The 17,590-nt window shown below is 39.7% G+C and overlaps 1 protein-coding gene across 11 annotated transcripts in view; it reads left to right on the plus strand.

Moving 5' to 3' along the window:
* MAGI2 (membrane associated guanylate kinase, WW and PDZ domain containing 2) overlaps positions 1-17,590 on the plus strand; it is a 1,355,992-nt gene that overhangs the window by 1,028,233 nt on the left and 310,169 nt on the right. For 8 of the 11 annotated variants that reach the window (XM_086696830.1, XM_086696832.1, XM_086696831.1 and 5 more), the window contains 3 exons: positions 7,598-7,719; positions 8,068-8,196; positions 9,991-10,173. In XM_086696830.1, the coding sequence (XP_086552956.1) occupies positions 7,598-7,719; positions 8,068-8,196; positions 9,991-10,173 (434 nt within the window). The remainder of the gene's footprint in view (positions 1-7,597; positions 7,720-8,067; positions 8,197-9,990; positions 10,174-17,590) is intronic. The other 3 variants (XM_086696834.1, XM_086696835.1, XM_086696841.1) reach the window with 1 other exon arrangement.

The raw sequence follows: 17,590 nt of genomic DNA on the forward strand, positions 1-17,590 counted from the left end.
ACCCAGCAATAACATTTAAAAGAGATGTTTTATGGGAACAAGAAGGGGATGGATAGAAAATATTTTTAAATGCATGCCCAGTGGCTCTGAAATTTTTGAAAATGAGTCTATGTATCTTGTACATCCTGGGGGCTTCATGACATGATTGACAGTGCACAGTGCTATTTCTGCTAGGAGTAAAATATCAAGTTTTCTGTGTAATTGGTAAGTAGTAATGGATAAGAGATGAATGCCCCTTATATATAAAATACACATTGCAGGTCAATGTCTTAACCAAGTAACTTAACACTACTGCTGGAGAAGGGGGGAGAGAGTTCATTTATCTGAAAATATATCCACGTTTGGTAAGTTCAGACTCATGAAAAATGGAGGACAGACTCCTCAGCTGTGAGAATTTCAGTGCTAATATGTGGATACTCTTCTCAGTTAGCTATGATTCTGCCTCCCACCTGCACACTATATCCCCAGGTCAGACACCCTTTTGTCCAGGAAAAGAAGGAGCAAGTAATATGTGAATAACTCAATCTTCCCACCCACATTCACAAAGCAAACTCACATTACCCTCAGGTACAGTAGGGCATAATGAATGGACATTTATAGGAAGAAAATTATCACTTAAGTGTTAGAATTGGGAAGAAATCTTTCCAGAGGTGGGATTCAATTATTCTGTTTTTTTTTAAATGCCCCTAGCAAAATAGATTCAATTCTTCCATTTATCCAAAGCTCCTATTTTAAAATAAAATATATTTAAAACATTTGTCTTTAGACTAGTACTTTTAAAAATTAGCGTTTCAAATCTCTGTAAGGCATATTTTGTATTATGTAAGCCCTATTTTATAATTATTTTTGTTCCTGTTTTATCTCTCCTACTAGACTACATGTCTGGTTGATCTTTACCCCTCCCTGCACCTTCTTCTATAGTGCCGAGCAAAGAGTATTTGAGAAACAAATATTTGATGAATCATGATAGCATTTATTGACTACTTATATCCAGGTACTGGTCTGAAGTGATTTATTCACTTAAATTCATTTAATATGCATACTCTATGAGGTGGATATTACTTTTATCCCAACTCTACACATGAAAAATTCTGAAACACAAAGAGGGTAAATGATGTCCCCAAGGTCACACACCTAGTAGAGCTTGGATGGGAATCCCGGCAACATGTCTATAGTGATTAAGGTGTTAACATCCTACCCTGCGTTCTGGGAAGAGGGTTGGCCCCAGGAGATCCCCATAGGGTTATTATCTTCTCTTAGTTTCCAAGGCATGAAATAGTTTTTACTACTTGAAACTTCATAGTAGAGAAAACTTTATGGAGTCTTTTCAAGGCTTGTTATAAAATGAATAAACTATGCATAGGGAGGATACAATGTATGTGTTCACCAATGCAGCTACAGTCTAGGGGTTCAGATGTGAGGAGGTAATATGCAGACTTTTCTGACCACCCAGAAGCATGGGAATCCGAATTGGGGTCACAGAAAACCTAGGGAATTCCAAGGAACCAGGAGATTCACACTCCAATTCCATTCAGGAATTATTTTATATTTTTTTAAATGCTCCAAGTGAAATACATTTTGGGAAACCCCTAAAGGAGCAAGATTACATACAAGGAATGATATACTAAGCTGCAACCCAAAATCCCAAACCAATCTTCCACGCTCAATGCTGAGTGGCTGCCTCTGTGGGCTCCCTCATTTTGTCCCTAACATAGTGCTTTTCCATATGAGCACATTTCTAGGGTAACACAAGGTAGCAGCTACTAGTAATGAGCCTCTCAGATCCAAATCTTCCATCTTCATAGTAGGCTGACATTTTCACCTATCACAAGAGTGTCTTGGAAGATTTTCTGTTTTGAAGGGTTTTATGAGTCTTCAACCAAATGCAGATTGGTTCTATCACATGACCTGGCCCTAAACTTCACATAAAGTTCTGTCACAAGATATATTTCACGAGACAGTTAAACTGGAAAAACCAATGAGATCTATCACCTTTCATGGATGCCTGCCTCCCATCCATGCACTTACTCAACAAATATTTATTGAGAGCTGGCCACCTCATCATTACCTTAAAGTAATTCGTGTAACCACCTTGACCACCTTGTAAATATTTCAGCTGCGGTACAGTCTCTACTTGAAAGCTATTCCCTTGTCTCTCTCACATCAACCCAAAGGTCTATTTCTAAACTTTCAATTTTAGTCAAGATGGTGGGAGAGTAGCCAGTGGGTACAGAAGATGTCATTTGTGACTGTGAACTAATCTCCAAAAACCCAGGAGAAGCAAGGTGGGGCATGAAGAGACTGGAAAATGGAGGCAGCACTGGTAGTGAGGGTCAGATGGTGGCCTTGATGACCCTCAGCTGACCTGTCCTGTGTGTACTGATGGGCTTAGGATGTCCAACTTTACTCCTGTTTCTCCTATTCCCTCAGTGAAGGAGGTGGCAAGTCAAACAGGAACCTGACCTGGGACTACTTTGAGTAGCATATCATCCAATCAGTTGCAAATATTATCCCCCCCCCCCCCACTCCGTGCACGTTGTGAAACTTGTGATATCATAAGTCCTCTCCTCTGGAGCCAATATAGCATTTCCTAGTACTCCCCAAGGCCACATAGAGAAAAGGAGACTTCCACATCAATCTTATCAGGCAAGAAATTCCTTATTCAACTACCTTTTCACACCTTCTCAGCGTCTAACTCCAGAGGAGATTGCAACCCTAGTTGCACACTAGTGCTATCTGGGAAGTTTTGTTAATGCCAATGCCTATAGCTCATTCTGATATTAAGGCTCTGTTGATTTAGCATGGGCTTGAGTCTTCTCTCTTTGTGTTTTTGTTGGTTTGCTTGTTTTTAAGCTCCTCGGGTTTGTTCAGAACTACAAAGCACTGCCACAGATGAACTTATTTTAAGTTTCCCTTCCATAGTGAAAGGAGGCAGTTAGGCTGCAAATGAGTGAGCACAAAGGCAAAGACGAACCTCATCCTTGAACACCCTGATCCCTTTGCCATTCCAACATGGAAGCATCTCATGTCAGTAGTTCTTGTGAAAAGAAAATTAGGTTGTTAGAATATACCCACTTTAGAATATGGCTTTTATCCCCTTAGCAGGTACCACCTAAAGATTCTATTAGTACAATGACAATAGGCTAGATATAATTAAAGGGCAAGAACTCTTGGTAGCACCCCAGGTTCCTGGTCTATATGGAAGCAAGATGAAATAGCTAGCAATGATCTTACAGAGCCTAAACAATGAGAAGGATGGTGGAATTTATCATTCACATCCTTTGTACACATTGTAAGACCCCCAAATCCTTGCTGAAAGGACTTGAAACTATTCATTTTGGAAGCACAAGGAAGACAAAGCTTTCTTACTCAGCTACAATCATATTTCTTTGTGATAGGCCTTTTCAAGCTTGGGAGCATTTTAACTTTTAAATGAATGACTTCATTTATGATGATGTGAATGTTCTGTAGCAATTAGTTCAGGATACTAAAGCCATACCCAGCTTCCACTATTTGTGGGGTACAAGGCATGCCAGACTGGTTCATTGATATTTTCATTCTCTGTGAACTCTAGAAATTCACTTTGACGATGAATGGAGTATTTTCAAAATAGTGTCCATAAAGCAGGTGGCCACACATTGATTTTGCTAAGGAAATAATTACATGCAGGTGGCAGTTGGAGGAACCCAACTGTATATAGAAATGTATCTCAGAATGCTCTTATAATGTATTTTCGGAGGATAAGTTTCCTCGTGTGATGAACACTGACCTAGCAGAACAGAAATAGAACAGACAGGAAATGAAGAAAGCTGATACTTCAGTACACTTCAAAGCAGTCTCTTGGTTTCTCAAAATTACTAACATATATTTGTAAACAAGTTTTAAAACACACACTCATCATTTAGTTATTTAACCAAAAAACAATGTCTTTCACTGTGCCCACTGCTTAGCATACAAAGATGAACACATGGCACACGTACACAGGTGTGCACAATTTGGACCCAGGCACAGGCTAATGAGCCCCCATGGGCAGGGGTGGGGGCACCAGAGGATGCTGCCTTCCCCCACCCCTGCTCATCTGTCCCTCCCTCCCTTGTTTTCATTTAGCTCCTCTGGTTCTGTTTGCTCACTGGCCACTGTGTTCATCCGGGAGATTCCTCAGAAGTGAGGGCCTTTTCCTTCCATCCCTTGGGATACCAGGGGACTGTGCCCTGCCCCAGGGCAGTGTCTCCTACCTGAGCCCACACACACAGGAGCCTGGCTAGGAGCATACCCTTGGCCTCTCCTTGTGCTGCAAATTTATTAACAACCAATAAACCAATTAAGTGAAGACTACTAAAGAACTTTAAAAAAAAAAAGAGGGAAGGAAATAAACACAAAAATCAATTATTAAACTACTGTATGATATGGTTATGATAGTTCGTGAAATTCATTATTGTGAAACTATTATTAGAATATTGTATATCACATCACGAAAACCTCTTTAATCCAAAACCTAGATAACGGTAACAGGAACGGTAACTATGTCCTCTGAACATGTTGGGTTTAACATAAATACTCAGAAGAATATAACTAGATTCTCTCTCCAGTGGAATTAGCAGCCTGAAAGCTCAAAGCTCATTTGTCACATAACACGGGTAAACAAGTAGGATCCTATATTATCAAGTTTGTTGATGGATCTTCTACCTAGATTCAACTAACATCAGCCTGATTTTGTTTACTTTGTTGACTTTGTGCCTTAAAAGTGCTCCCAAATCCTCTTAATGATGAGACAGTTTTAAAGAAAACAAACAAACAAACAAACTGGGACAAGAGAATTCTGTTCAAGGTTTTATGAGAGCCAAGGGGAAGAGTGGAACACAGGTTGGCAATGTTGCTAGGGGAAGCTAGGGAAGGAGTTAAAGCCCAGATGGGAAGAGCATCGTGATGATAATGACCCTGACAGCAGCACTTATTTATAATAGGGATGAAGACTAGCTAGGCCTTGAAGAATAAACAGTAACTAAGACCTGGCAATTGTGGGGTTCTCCCTATGTATCTGTGCTTTGCAAACCTTATTTCTCTGATCTTCACAGCAATCCCAAGAAGCAGATAGTTATGTCCCCATTTCGCATACGAGAATATTGATGCTTCTGGAGTTTAGTAATTTGTCCAAGATGCCACATCACACCCAGGTCGTCTTGCTTCAAGTGCTGCAGTATTGATCACTGAATCTCACATGAAAGGATAAGAGCACTGGCCTAGTGTTGTCATTGAGAGAGTAGCTCCAAGTGTGTCAAAGCAAAACGGGCATGTGGTGATGCAGCAAAGGTGAAGCCACAGAGATAAGGAAAGGCAAAGTCAGGAATGATATTTCTTCGGGTAATAGGAAGACTTCAGGGGATTTTAACAAGCAGGTTACATGAAAAGTGGAGAAAATGGAAGAGAAACCTCAAACTCTGATCCTTCTGCAATGGAGTGGGGGTATCAGAGTTTCCAGGGTGAAGAAGCTTTGAAAGATCACACGCCATAGCTCACTACACACCACAGATCACGGTGACTCCTTTGTGCACAAGAGCATTACAGTAGTATTTACCTCCAATTGGAAAGAATTTTACATAAGGCAGACTTACTTTGGACTCCGTACTGGTGACTTCCATTACCAAAGCATTGCTATAAAGCACCCTCTTCCTAAATAGCACCAGAAGCAATATGAGAGAAGGCCTAGGGCTTTTAAATTCCTCCCCCCCCCCCAATCCCATAAAGCCTATGGACTCAAAATGCTGACAGTGATGGTAAGGATGGGACGGTGATGCTGGTGGCAGGGCGGTAACAGCTGCTGCTAGTTACTGAGCTGTCTGTGTTTGATCCTCTGCACCAGTACTCACTATTTCATCAAACCCTCACAACCTGCCCAGGAGGAAGGCAATATTATGTCCATACGACAGATGAAGGTTTAATCACATAACTATTCATGTGGTGGAGCTAGATTTTTGAATCCAAGGCCAATTGATTCAAGAGCCTGTGTGGCAGGCAGCTACACTTCCCCGACCCCCGTGAGGAAGTAATTAGATACTGCAGCCATGGAATCACGTTCCTGACAACTGCTTTTCTGTCCCACTAGGAAGTATCTGATTTATAATAATAGAAAATTGGTTGTTGAGACTTCGCTTCTTTTGCCTCCTTTTCTTTCTAATATGTACTTTTAGAAGACATAATGAGAGGATTCTGTGGGGGGAGGGGTGCACTTGCCAGTGTGAACTAATACATCAGAAAGAGAAGGTACGTAGGTAAGAATTGCCTTTTAGAAATAGGCATGGTCAGATCCCAGCCTTGCCACTTTGTAGGCAGGAGATTTAGAATAAGTTATCCGACCTCCCACGTGTCAGTCTCATTGCCTTTAAAACAGCAATGATTCAAATTCAGGACTGTTGCTTAACTACATTGACAAAATGTATCTACTACACTTAAAATAGAGTTAAGTACTCAGACCTGTTCGTTCCTCTTCTACCTTCTCTTTGCTCTTCAGGCTTTCATACCATAATCCTATTTCTGTTTGTACAAAGAACCAAAACCAGTGTATATGTCAGCCTTCTTGTGGGGGCATTTATATCCTACAGAAAAGAGCTGTGTGGTGCTGCCATGAGGCAGAGTTGTTGGTTCCTACCCTCTTCATGGACAAGGAGCTCTAAATTTCATACAAGAATTCATTAAACTGTAAGCAGACTATAAGAGATTCTTATACTAGAAGCCCTCAAGTTAGCTGATCCACAGCTATGAGTCTGATATCTATGAGTTTATCATCTCATCATATCCAATGTAAATACTCTACTTTTGATTTATCTAAGCATCAGCCCTCCTACAGACATTTCTACAACTTCCATAAATATATTTGGGAATCTTTCCTTCTATATCCCAGCCCTTCAATCCAGGTCTGTCTGACTCTAAAAAGTGTGAATGCTGGTCACTAGTGATCAGTGAATTTAACTTATCTTGTTAGATATGGGGTCTTTGCAAAGCTGAGATGATATTCTTCTCAACACCATTTGGTATACATTTCCTTTGCTGACCATTTGTTTTATTTTTTTAATGTTTTTGAACATTTATTTATTTTTGAGGGACAGAGTACGAGAGGGGAAGGAGCAGAGAGAGAGAGGGAGACAGAGAATACCAAGCAGACTCCACCCTGTCAGCACAGAGCCCAACACAAGGCTCGAACCCATAAACCGTGAGATCATGACCTGAGCTGAAGTCGGACGCTTAACCGACTGAGCCACCCAGGCACCCCTGACCATTTGTTTTAATGCATCAAACTCATCTCACAGCAGACCAGAAAGCAAGTGCACACTCTAGTTCTTTGGCTGAATCATGCATGATTTAAATACAATAACATATGATCGAGCTATTGAGAACTCTGCCTCTGTCACAGAAATGTGAGTTGTCCACGGGCCAGCAGAGGCCTGACCTCATGCGGGGGGGGGGGGGGTTGGGGGGGGGGGGGGGACTTGACTAATCACATAAGGTGTCTCTTAATCGCCTGCTCTCTGTAGAGCTATACATATGTTCTCTTAAATGACTTTGCCCCACTGTTATCCTAATTTGAAATTTTATTTTTTAGCCACATAAATAGAAGAACACAGTTTGAAAACCCTGTCCTGGAAGCAAAAAGGAAGCTACAGCAGCATAACATGCCCCACACAGAACTTGGAACAAAGCCCCTGCAGGCCCCAGGTTTCCGAGGTAAGTACCATGTCAACGTGCAACGTTTCAAGGGGAAAAATCATCTATCAAACTGCCCGTTCTTCCAAATATGCCTTTAGCTTGGACTGTTTCAAATAATCGATGTGCTTTCCCCAAACCCTGCTATTAGCTTTAGCTGGGTGGTAGCTCTGTTTCTAAACGGATGCACTTAGCAACCATGGATTAAGTTAAAGCCTCCGGCAGTACCTTGTAGAAATGTACAGCATGTTGCCAGGTGGAGATTAATGGGTTTTGACAGTGGTACTGTGCACTGCAGATTCATAGAGACTCATAGGTTTGTCCTCAAAGACCACGCACAAGAATAAGGCTTGTTCTCCTCTGTGACAGTAGACGGCTCCTCATCGACATTACCCAGGCCCAAATCTGCCCGCCCCCGCGCTGTGCTGGAGAGGTCGCGCAGCGTGACTGACTTGTCTTACTGTCTGTGCAACCGCACAGGGAGGCCCTGGCCCTTTGGTATGTCTGAGGCTGCTCACTGCACTTGACCACACGTTGGAACCACGTAGTGGGATGAGTGCTGCACAAACTTTTCACATCTTGTGGGCTCTTGCTCGTCAATGAAAGCATGAACACCTTACCACTACTGCACAATCACAATGAATGTAAAGGTCTCACTAAAGCTTCTCTCCAATTGTACATGTTACATTTATAAAGGAAACGTAGATGGCAAGGTTACATGCATGTTTCATTTGCATTTTAAAGAAGAGAGATGTAATGAGAAAGAATGTAATGAGAAAGAGATGTAATGAGAAAGGCCTTTTGTAGCAATGTGGATGGAACTGGAGAGTGTTATGCTAAGTGAAATAAGTCATACGGAGAAAGACAGATACCATATGTTTTCACTCTTATGTGGATCCTGAGAAACTTAACAGAAGACCATGGGAGAGGGGAAGGAAAAATAAAAGTTAGAGAGAGAAGGGCCAAACCATAAAAGACTCTTAAAAACTGAGAATAAACTGAAGGTTGATGGGGGCTGGGAGGGAGGGGAAAGTCGGTGATGGGCATTGAGGAGGGCACCTGTTGGGATGAGCACTGGGTGTTGTATGGAAACCAACGTGACAACAAATTTCATATTAAAAACATAATAAAAAATATAGTAGAGAGATGTAAAATAAGCTTAAATGTAAAATAGAGAATTATATTTAATATTTTAAAAGATATATGTGATATATAAATACATAAATTAAAATTCCAATGATGACTCATTATATCTACTGCATATCACCCAAAATGTAACAGCAGCAAAAGCACCAAAATAGTTAGCTAAGTTACTATATATAGGGTGACTGTTGCAAATATCAAATCATATCACCCAAAGTGTGTGTGTATGTACCTATATATATACAGACACACATATATATACACACACATATTTGACTGAGGTAGCATTTAAAGCAGATATTAATTCTATTTCCCAGCCTGTTATTTTTAAGCATTTAATATGCTTAGGAATATGTTTATTACAGATCATAGCTGGAAAAGCATATTCTATAACAAATTAGTGGTCAAACCTAGATAAGTGGGGTCAAGTTTTGTTCAGATTATTTAGGTATATGATTTGAATGTATCAACAATATTGTTACAAAATGTGTTACCTTTACATTCATAATTATATAGAGAAATATCAGCTTGCCTTTTGCTCACCTTTCAGAGTATACTAAAGACTATAAGGTCAGTAGAACTTTATCTGGTTATTTTATAGCATCTTACAATATAAACAAAAGTTAACTCAGTTCCCACATCCAGGCAGTCCTTCTGAACAATTGAGACCTTTGAAAAGATGGTAGCATACCATGGCTGCTATTCTTTTAAAAATAAAATAGTCCATTTTGGCTTTCTAGTTTTATCCCTTAAAGGATTTATCCAGCCACTCACACATACCTCCTGCTTGGAGTCCTTTAGAACAAGAGAAATGTATCCAGATGTGTCTGGATGATTTGGGCTCTTCTTTATCTGTAGGTGTTGACAGGCTGTTGATTCGGCCCTTTTTAAAAAGCCCAAGGAGGGCTACTTTGGTGAATGGAAACATTGACCGACAGAAAATCTTTCCACAAACCAAGCAGCTTTTGCACCTTTCCTGGATGCGTGGGACTGCTCTGTGTCAGCAGGTCACTCCCCACCCCCTGCTTGCGTTTACTACAGGAGACCCCACACCTACCCCTGGGATTGCTGCTCAGTAGGGGGTTTCCTCTGCATGAGAACTTGCCTTAAACATGCTTTTTCTTTTTTAACTTATATTGGCCAATGTAGAAAAACCACTCTTCACCCGGGATGCATCCCAGTTGAAGGGAACGTTCCTCAGCACCACCCTAAAAAAGAGCAACATGGGTTTTGGATTCACCATCATTGGTGGAGACGAGCCTGATGAGTTTCTGCAGGTGAAAAGTGTCATTCCCGATGGGCCTGCAGCACAGGATGGGAAAATGGAAACAGGTGAGTTCCTTACTACTTCGGAAATTTGCTTTACAATATCTTTCTTTCTTTTTTCTTTTTTCTTTCTTTTTTTTTCCTAAAGCAAATAGGAGGAGTTTCTTTGTGTTTTTCATTTGAAGGTCAAAGATCACTTCACTTTAGGGAAACTAGAAATTATGTTTCTCCTAAGGTTAAGAGTATCAAATTGAAGTATTTTGGAAATAGCTCCAAGTATCACTTTTGTCTCATTTTTCCCACTGCCCCTTCTATTTGCTGGATTTAATGGACTCTTGAGATTGACACTTTTCTAACTTATTTTTAGAGTTCCTTCTTAGAGATGTGATTAACATTTCATACTTTTCTACCTTATATTCAACCATTGATATTTTAAAATCTGCATTAATCTTGTGAGAGTCTCGTGCTGAATTGCCCAGGTTAGATATTTAAATATGTATGTTCATCTCATAGAAAAAAATGTTGAATGGTATTCATCTTTATATGTCCCTATCAATATTTTACTATATAGGGTTTTTTTTTCCTGTAGTTGTTATGAATCCATTTTCACATGCAGTTACTTGGATGTCTATCAAATTAGAATCAAAATTCATTTAACATGGAGATGCAGAAGCAAACTATGAAGGGCAAGAAAATGTAAAATATGAAAGGTGTACAGAGGTAGAGAAAAAACGTAATGAACTACGTCTGGTTTTCAAGTCTGATTTTGAATTCTCCCACCTGGCCCATGACCTTGGATTAATCCCATAATTTATAAATGCTAGTTTCCTTATCTGGAAAAAAAAATGGAAGAAGAAATTAAAAGACATGTTTTTGAGAGAGAAAGTGCAAGCCAGGGGAGGGACAAAGAGAGAGGGTGAGAGAGAATCCCAAACAGGACTCACACTGTCACCTCAGAGCCTGATGTGGGACTCTATCTCGTGAACCATGAAATCATGACTTGAGTCAAAATCAAGAGTCTATCGCTTAACCAACTGGAGCCACCCAGGTGCCCCAGAAGAAATCAGATTTTATCTTACGTACTTAAAATACTGGTTCAAGAATTTTGTACTGTAGTTTTTGAAATACATTAGAAAGAGTATATAAAGTGCTGTAACTATATCTCCAACAACTATGTTGCCATTTCACATTTTCCACAAGGTTGATTTAATTTGTGGTATTAACTCACCAAAGTTAATGGTCCTAGTAGAAACACAAATTAGAGAATTACTTTTGAGGGAAAGTTATCACATCTGTATGGTCTATATGTTTGTGAATTTGCCATTCAACAAATGGTGAATATTACCATTTATTAAATGGTTCCTCCAGAAATTACTTCTTTTCAGTGTCACCTAATGAATATATTTGTCACTGCCACACACTAGTGAGTAATAATCCATTTAATATGTGTTATATCTCCTTAAAAGTTGAGTGAAGTTTTAAAACTAACTCACCACATTTTTTAAACACTACAGTTGTAAAAATCATGTGCACATAATTTTCTGTAAGAGTTAAGTTTAAAGAGTGTCCAATTCCACTGCTCATCTAGTGTTATTTTACAAAGCAGCCACACCTTCATGGTCAAAAAATCACGGAGGAATATCAAATGACTCAACTAAAAATCATCTTATTGCTTACAATTAGAATAAGAAGAAATTACGGAATTAATAGCATCCTAGTAGAGGAAATGTGACCCTCAAAGCTTTTGAACTTCAGTGAAAGACTTTAATAAGCCTATTTCTTTTCATAATAAAGAATAGTTATTTTTTCTCTGATCCAACCCACTATTCCATGTTCCAAAACTAAAAAAGAGTTTTTTCAGTGTAAACTTAAAAGACAAAAACAAGACATTTGCACAGCAAAGCTTTTTCCCTTCTTACTCATCGTGCTAGTTTGCTATAGTCACACAGTCCAAGCCAGCCTCATTCAACAACAAAGTCAAAGCTTTTATTTATAATTGAGCAGGCTTTCTTCATTTAAAGTAATCACAAAACAGGTCCCAACAGAGAAAGAACCTAGGATGTAATTCTATTCACTGTCTCCTATTTATTCCTATTCATTAATTCAAGAACACATGTTCAGTTCCTCACTTTCACAGCCATTGCAGACAAGAGGGTCACAAAGATGGATATAACAAGGCCCGACTCTCAAGGAGTTTACATCTAGGAGCTTGTTCAGATACATGAACAAGTAGTTGTAACACAATATGTGTAGGATAAATCTGTCATAACCATGATGTTGACACAAAGTCAAGCAAGTGGGAGGAGGAAGCAACAGAAATTTTTTAAAGGAAAAGGGTATTCCTAACCGTATAATCTTATTAGACTTTTATAGGAATGATAAAATACTCAAACAATTTACATGTTCATTGTTAATTGTGAGATAATTTGAAATAAAATGTAAACACACTTCAGTGACATTGCACAAGTTATATTAGGAATGACTCCTCAGTTCATTCAGCTAATATTTTATGAATAGCCATATGTCCTAGCCATGCTGCTAATTATTAAGGATGCAAAAATTAAGAGATGACTGTTTCTCTCCTTAAGGATCTTACACTATATGGGGCGCCTGGGTGGCTCAGTTGGTTAAGCCTCCAACTTCGGCTCAGGTCATGATCTCGCGGTTTGTGAGTTCGAGCCCCGCATCATGCTCTGTGCTGACAGCTCAGAGCCTGGAGCCTGCTTCGGATTCTGTGTCTCCCTCTCTATCTGCCCCTCCCCTGCTTATGCTGTGTCTCTCTCTGTCTCAAAAATAAAAACATTTTAAAAAAATTTTAAAAAAAGATCTTACACTATAGAAATAATGAGTGACATGTTAATGAATATTTATATCAACATAATAATAATAATAATATGTACAGGGGCACCTGGGTGGCTCAGTTGGTTGAGCATCTGACTTTGGCTCAGGTCATGATCTCGCAGTCCATGAGTTCAAGCCCCATGTTGGGCTGTGTGCTGACAGCTCAGAGCCTGGAGCCTGCTTCAGATTCTGTGTCTCCCTCTCTCTCTGTCCCTCCCCCTCTCACTCTCTGTCTCTCTCTCTCAAAAATGAATAAAAATTTTTAAAAAATTAATAGAAAAATATATGTACAAAGTCCAGAAATAGTAAAGAGAAATGGGAAATCAAATCCATTGGGAGATGCTTAGGGAGGGCCTCATAGAGAAGATGATGCCTGACAAAGTTTCTAGTGATGAATAGCTGCTTGCTAGGTGGACAAATAAGGAAAGCCCTAGAAAGAGGAAATAACACGTGCAAAGGCACAGTAGTAGAGAATGCCTTAGATAATGATTTACAGTGTATGCCAATATTCCAACTTCAGTAGACATTCATGTGAAGTATCAAATAAAATGATAATCATAACTGGTAAAGATGAACTACTATGACTCACAGCAAACATCAAATAATATATAGTCATATATCCTCAAATACAAAACATAGATATCGGAGCACCAGGGCAGCTCAGTCAGTTAAGCATCTGACTCTTGATTTTGGCTCAGGTCATGGTCTGACAGTTCATGTGTTCGAGCCCCACGTCAGGCTCCATGCTAACAATGCGGTGCCTGTTTGGGATTCTCTCTCGCCCTCCCTCTCTACCCCTCCCCCACGCATGTGTGCACCTTTTCTGTTTCTCTCTCTGAAAATAAATTAATAGAATTTAAAAAAGAATTGTTTTTAAATAGACACTACAGATATAACAGAAAATGCTTTGTATTTAAAAGGTGAGTGGTCTCATTCGACATTGACGAAATAAGCAAGAAAATATTTGAATCAATTTTTCTAGCTCTAGGTTATCTCTAATTTAGGCAAAGAAATGTCAATAGTTTGTGTGGATGCAAAGAAAGATCCACCATACTAAAAGGGTGACCAAGGGTCCTACACAATAAAAACAAGGGTAGGGTGGGAATTCTTTCTTTCTCAGACAGCACTGACTCATGGGAAGGGGTAGAGAACAGGAGAAAATGAGGACATTGTGCCTCTGGCTGCTTTTTGACAACTAATTGAGCCAACCCTCCATGGTCCTGTCATGTTCCAGAAGAAGCTTTCTTAGAAGAAATTACCACAGTGCCCAGGAACCATCCAACTTCTGATTATTAAATATTCTACATGTCCTGGCAATCATGTGTTGGCACCAGAGATCCTGATAATGTTCTTTAAACTATTTTAAAAAGCAAGATTGATATACTAAGGCTTACATAGAAACTGCAGAGTCTTGATAGTTATTTACCTAACATCCTTCCTGAGAAAGCTTCTCTCGTTACATGATGTTTCATGTTTTTTCCCCAGGCTAATTTTTGAATCAAGGCTTGAGGTTTTCAACAAATCTAAGAGTCAGGAAAGCTGGCCTGTCTGTGAAGTTCTTCTACAGATAGGGGTTGAATTATGAGGTCACTCACAATCTATTAGATTTTATTGGCCCTCTTCTAAAGTTTATCCATGTTATTAGTAAATGGCAAGAGACTGGGAGACAAACATCTTGACATCTCTACCTCCTGGCATTTTTCCGTTTCAGCAGATCACTGTTACTATCCTTTTACTGGTTGCTACCTCTTTATTTGAGTTTCTGAAAGCAGAGGCACAGGATTAATTTTGTCAGAATCACTTGAGGAGCTTTTTAAAGATGCAGATTCCTGTACCCCTGGGTCTACTGATTCCAAATTTCAGCAAGTGGTTTTTGGGAATGTGCCTTTATATACTTTTAAATGTTGTCAAATCAATATATGCATGTGAAAAAATAGCATCCAAATATTTGTAATGCATAAAACGTCTGTCCTGCCCCTCCCCACCCTCCAGGCCCATATCCCAGAGGCACTCAATCAGTTTGTATTCTTATGGATGGTAAATATCTTCACACCTCCAATTAATGTGTTTATACTGTTGTTGATTTAACAGATTTAGACATGGCCTATATTTACTTCCTCTTAGAAAGAAATGAAGCGTTAGCTCTCTTGTCTCCCATCTGCCTTCTTACATTTTCCCAGTTGAATTTTACAACTAATTTTAGTCAGATTTGTACAGTTTTTGCATTACCATGGCTTTGTAAATTTGTTCGCTGACCCCAGTGGCATATATTAATACATTTTCCCCCTTAAACAGCTTTGTGAAGTTTCACTTTGTCTTTCTCTCTTACTTGCAACATCTTTCTTAAAACTATTTTTTTTTTTTTCCTCCAAAAGCACCATCATATTAGACCCTCTAGAGGATCTCTTTTCCGGTTCCTGTCTGAGGCCAATTGTATATCTGACCCTTGGGGATCTTCCATTGTATCTCTCCCCTGCAGAGTCCCCCATTATCCACATTGTACCTCTTTTTTATGGAAGCTCATTTTACTAAGAGCACAGTCCTCATATGTGTTGTGATCCTCAGTTGTCCATATTTAAAAGTGGAACTGAAAAGTTTCTCTAGGGTTCTTAGCCAGGGGCAGAATATGAAAGTCTGTTAAATAAGGCCATTTTTTTTGAGACACCCTTAGTTTTCAACTTGGGGCAGGTGATGGGCGCTCTCCATGCAATGCCACCAGGAGGATCTTCTATATACTTGTATCAGATGTCTCCCAATCCCAAGCCTTTCTTGGATTCTGTAGAGCAACTGAGAGCCCTTCTTGTCTGTGTCACCTTCCCCTCCAAGAACACACTAAATATGGGCCTCCTGGGTGGGTCATTCAGTTAAGCGCCTAACTCTTGATTTTAGCTCAGGTCATGATCTCATGGTTTGTGGGATCAAGTCCCACATCAGGCTCTGTACTGACGGTGCAGAGCCTGTTTAGGATTCTCTCTCTCTCTCTCTCTCCTTTTTCTCCCTTCCCCTCCCTCTGCTTGTGTTGTCTCTCTCTGTCAAAATAAACATAAACACACACTCACACACACACATTAGAACAGGAATGCACAAATGCTTTCTGTAAAGGGCCAAATGTATATATTTTAGGCTTTAGGGTCCAGGTAGTCTCTGTCACAACTATTTAAGTCTGTCATCATGAAAGCAGCCTTAGACAACACACAAACAAATGGATATGGCCGTGTTGCAGTAAAATTGTATTTACAAAAACAAGCAGGAGGTTTGGCACCATGAGCCATAGTTTGCCAACCCCAACTCTAGAACAGACCTTCCAAAGCCATGATAAATTAGTTATCATGCCTTTATTTTTATTCCATATGCTAAAATTCTCTTCAACTGTCATGTCATATAACAGCCCCTCTGTCAGATAAATGGCTTCTCTCAAGTTCTCTTCACTGCAGTGGGTTTATGCATTTTAAAGTCCTTGTTAAAGAAGATAGCCATGTGGATTCAGTCTGCCATCTGGAACTAGAAGTCTTAGAATCTGCATTTTTACACCCACTGAAGTTTGAGAATGACTGAACATAGTGGTACAAGAAGACTCCTTTCCCATCTACTGTACAACTTAAACATTCTCCATCCTACCCTGACTGCCTGTCAATAGAGCCTATGCTCAGCATTACTTTTAAGGAGTGTTTATGAATATTCCTTGGTGCCAACTTTTGGGATAGAGTCTATGGCCATCTACCCAATAGAACAAAGCCAATTAATCCTTATGTTTATCTTTCGTATCAGTCTAGGACATTGAATCAAGAGCAATTTCTCATTCTTTGGGGATTTTAACCCCTGTTAATACTTTATCCCGTAATTCACATTTTCTGAAATCTTAGTTATTCTTTTGCTTTCTAGGGGACAGTAAAGACTAACCTGAGGTTGTGAGTGCTAGATAAGCAGGTGACTGCTTGGCTCTCAACAGGACAGTCATTGCTCCTCTTCAGGCTGGCCCTTGGGTACTGATTCTCCAGTTAATGGTCACGCAGTGGTTTCCCACCCCGCTCCGCCCCTAACCATTTGATTTTTCCTAACCATTTAATCTTTCCTAGCCAGTTTTAGCTCAACGGTTTAATAAAATTCCACAGTTATTAACTAAATATCTCCTGAGAAAGAGCTATATGTATTGAGAAAGCCCAGGAAGTAATTCAAAAATGTTTTCTGTGTCCCATTTTCCCTCTACCTCATAACTTGTAACCAGAGCAGCCTCCCTTTTGAATTTTGAGCACACGCCTGTGTTGGTCTGTCCCAACTGCTATCTTACTGATGGGATTGCTTTATAAAACGTCTTAGTGAATCAGCCAGTTCTTCATCACCACCCACCTCCACCTCAAATGTTCACATTTAGATGGTACTGTCAATATCCAGAAGCAGATGAATGAATCAGGGAAATGTAATTGTTCTATTTGAAGTATCTATTTAGTTTTCTATTGAAATCCACACCAAAACTCAGTGACTTAAGGAACAATCAAATGTTTACTCATGATTCCACATTCTTGCCTGGGTGGTTCACATCTGCTAGGCTCACTTTGGGACTTGCAATAATAAAAATGGAGCAAGGACCCTTAATCGGGGCTCTTGTCTTCTCCCGGACATTAGCAGTCTCTCACATTTTAAT

Source organism: Puma concolor, chromosome A2 (assembly GCF_028749965.1).
Source record: "Puma concolor isolate L17-30 chromosome A2, mPumCon1.1.hap2, whole genome shotgun sequence".
Taxonomy (NCBI): Eukaryota; Metazoa; Chordata; class Mammalia; order Carnivora; family Felidae; genus Puma; species Puma concolor.